Raw genomic sequence first — 1,401 nt, 5'->3', positions numbered from 1 at the left:
CCAAGATCAAGACATTGTCTGGATCATCTTTGTAGCTCTTTTCCTAGTTCACCATTTGATTCCACAAAGTGTTAAAAAGTAAATATGTGAGTCACAATGACAATGCTCTACATAAAAAAAATATTAGGGAAGGGAGTGCAATATTATCTCCCATGATATACCTGGAAGGAGAAGACCATTTGTTGCAGCAAATGTGTAAGCACAAAATCCCCGATACTGAATTAACAATTTATCAAAATTTGCTGTGGTTTCTGGGAAAAGCCATTCTAGTTTTCTGAAATCTGTTGTATGTACTCTCTCTCCTAAAATGGAAGAGGAGAACAAGAAAAGCTTATATTCAGTAAGAAGGTTAAATGTCCTAACTAAATCAGTAGTAGCTCATTATAAACATTAATTTTTTACTGGTTTGTACTTTTCCTAAGTGACCAAAACTTGATACTCACAAAACCAGATTTATGGGAAGGGCTATTCGAGCAAAGAAGTACAAATCACCTCAGTGACCGGTTGGAGGTCACACAAGTTTCTGGAGCAAAGTTGGAGGCAGAACTTTGCTCCAGAATAAAGAACATAGAGGAGAGGTCATTTCAGAAAAGTATGTTTTGCCACTGAAAGAAATGCTGGCTGAGGCACTTCTGAAAGGATATGTGGTGCTTCCTGCTGCCACAGAGTAAATAACCCAAGGAAATGAGCAGAAGAGACTGGCTACTATGTGACCAAGACTGAGATAGATGAACTTCATTCAAAATGGTGTAGTTCTTTATAATATATTAGGTGGCAAAATACGTTGCATATGATATAATACTTATATACTAGGACTATTGCTTCTTGAAACAGTAGAGAATGTTCTGAGCAAAAGTCAAGGAAATGTCTCTTAATAACTTGATTTTGATAACAAGGTGTGTAATTTTTGTTCTTTATACTTTTAAAAATTCTTCCTAGTGTTGGTTAGTTCACCAATTTACATTTTATAAACAGATTGAATAAATTTTTTATACAAATAATACCTTGTATTTACAAAACATTGTTCCCCAAGGTTCTTAGCTTTCATAATCCCATCCAGTCTTCTATGCCGGATTCTAAACCCAACAAGCAAACATCACAAATGACATTGTGGCTACAGCTAAAAGTAAAAGCATAATTTGGAGAAAATAAACCACCTTTTTTTCCCTGATATGCCTGAAAGCCTCCAACAATAAGGTGTAGCAAGTGTAAATTAAATTATTTTAGAAGAATATTGGTTCTCTAAATTCACTGCAGCAGTAACTCGATAAAAGTGTTCTACTGAATAAAGAATTATGATATATAGTGGGAAATAACACAACTAAATTTAAGAAGTTGCAAGTAAATTGTCTTGCTGATATGATTGAGCTTAATACCCACTGCTGAAACTACTTTAACCTC

At 34.5% G+C, this 1,401-nt stretch overlaps 1 protein-coding gene across 1 annotated transcript in view; it reads right to left on the bottom strand.

Annotated features, from left to right (window-relative positions):
- The window catches only part of LOC105805311 (chromosome unknown open reading frame, human C6orf165), a 76,669-nt gene that overhangs the window by 50,344 nt on the left and 24,924 nt on the right, over nucleotides 1-1,401 (bottom strand). The window contains exon 8 of the mRNA XM_012638183.1: nucleotides 162-302. Within this exon, the coding sequence (XP_012493637.1) occupies nucleotides 162-302 (141 nt within the window). The remainder of the gene's footprint in view (nucleotides 1-161; nucleotides 303-1,401) is intronic.

This window comes from Propithecus coquereli, unplaced genomic scaffold (genome assembly GCF_000956105.1).
Source record: "Propithecus coquereli isolate 6110/MARCELLA unplaced genomic scaffold, Pcoq_1.0 Scaffold127, whole genome shotgun sequence".
Lineage (NCBI taxonomy): Eukaryota > Metazoa > Chordata > Mammalia > Primates > Indriidae > Propithecus > Propithecus coquereli.
Note: the sequence above shows the minus strand (reverse complement) of the source record. Positions and strands in the feature narration are given on the sequence as shown.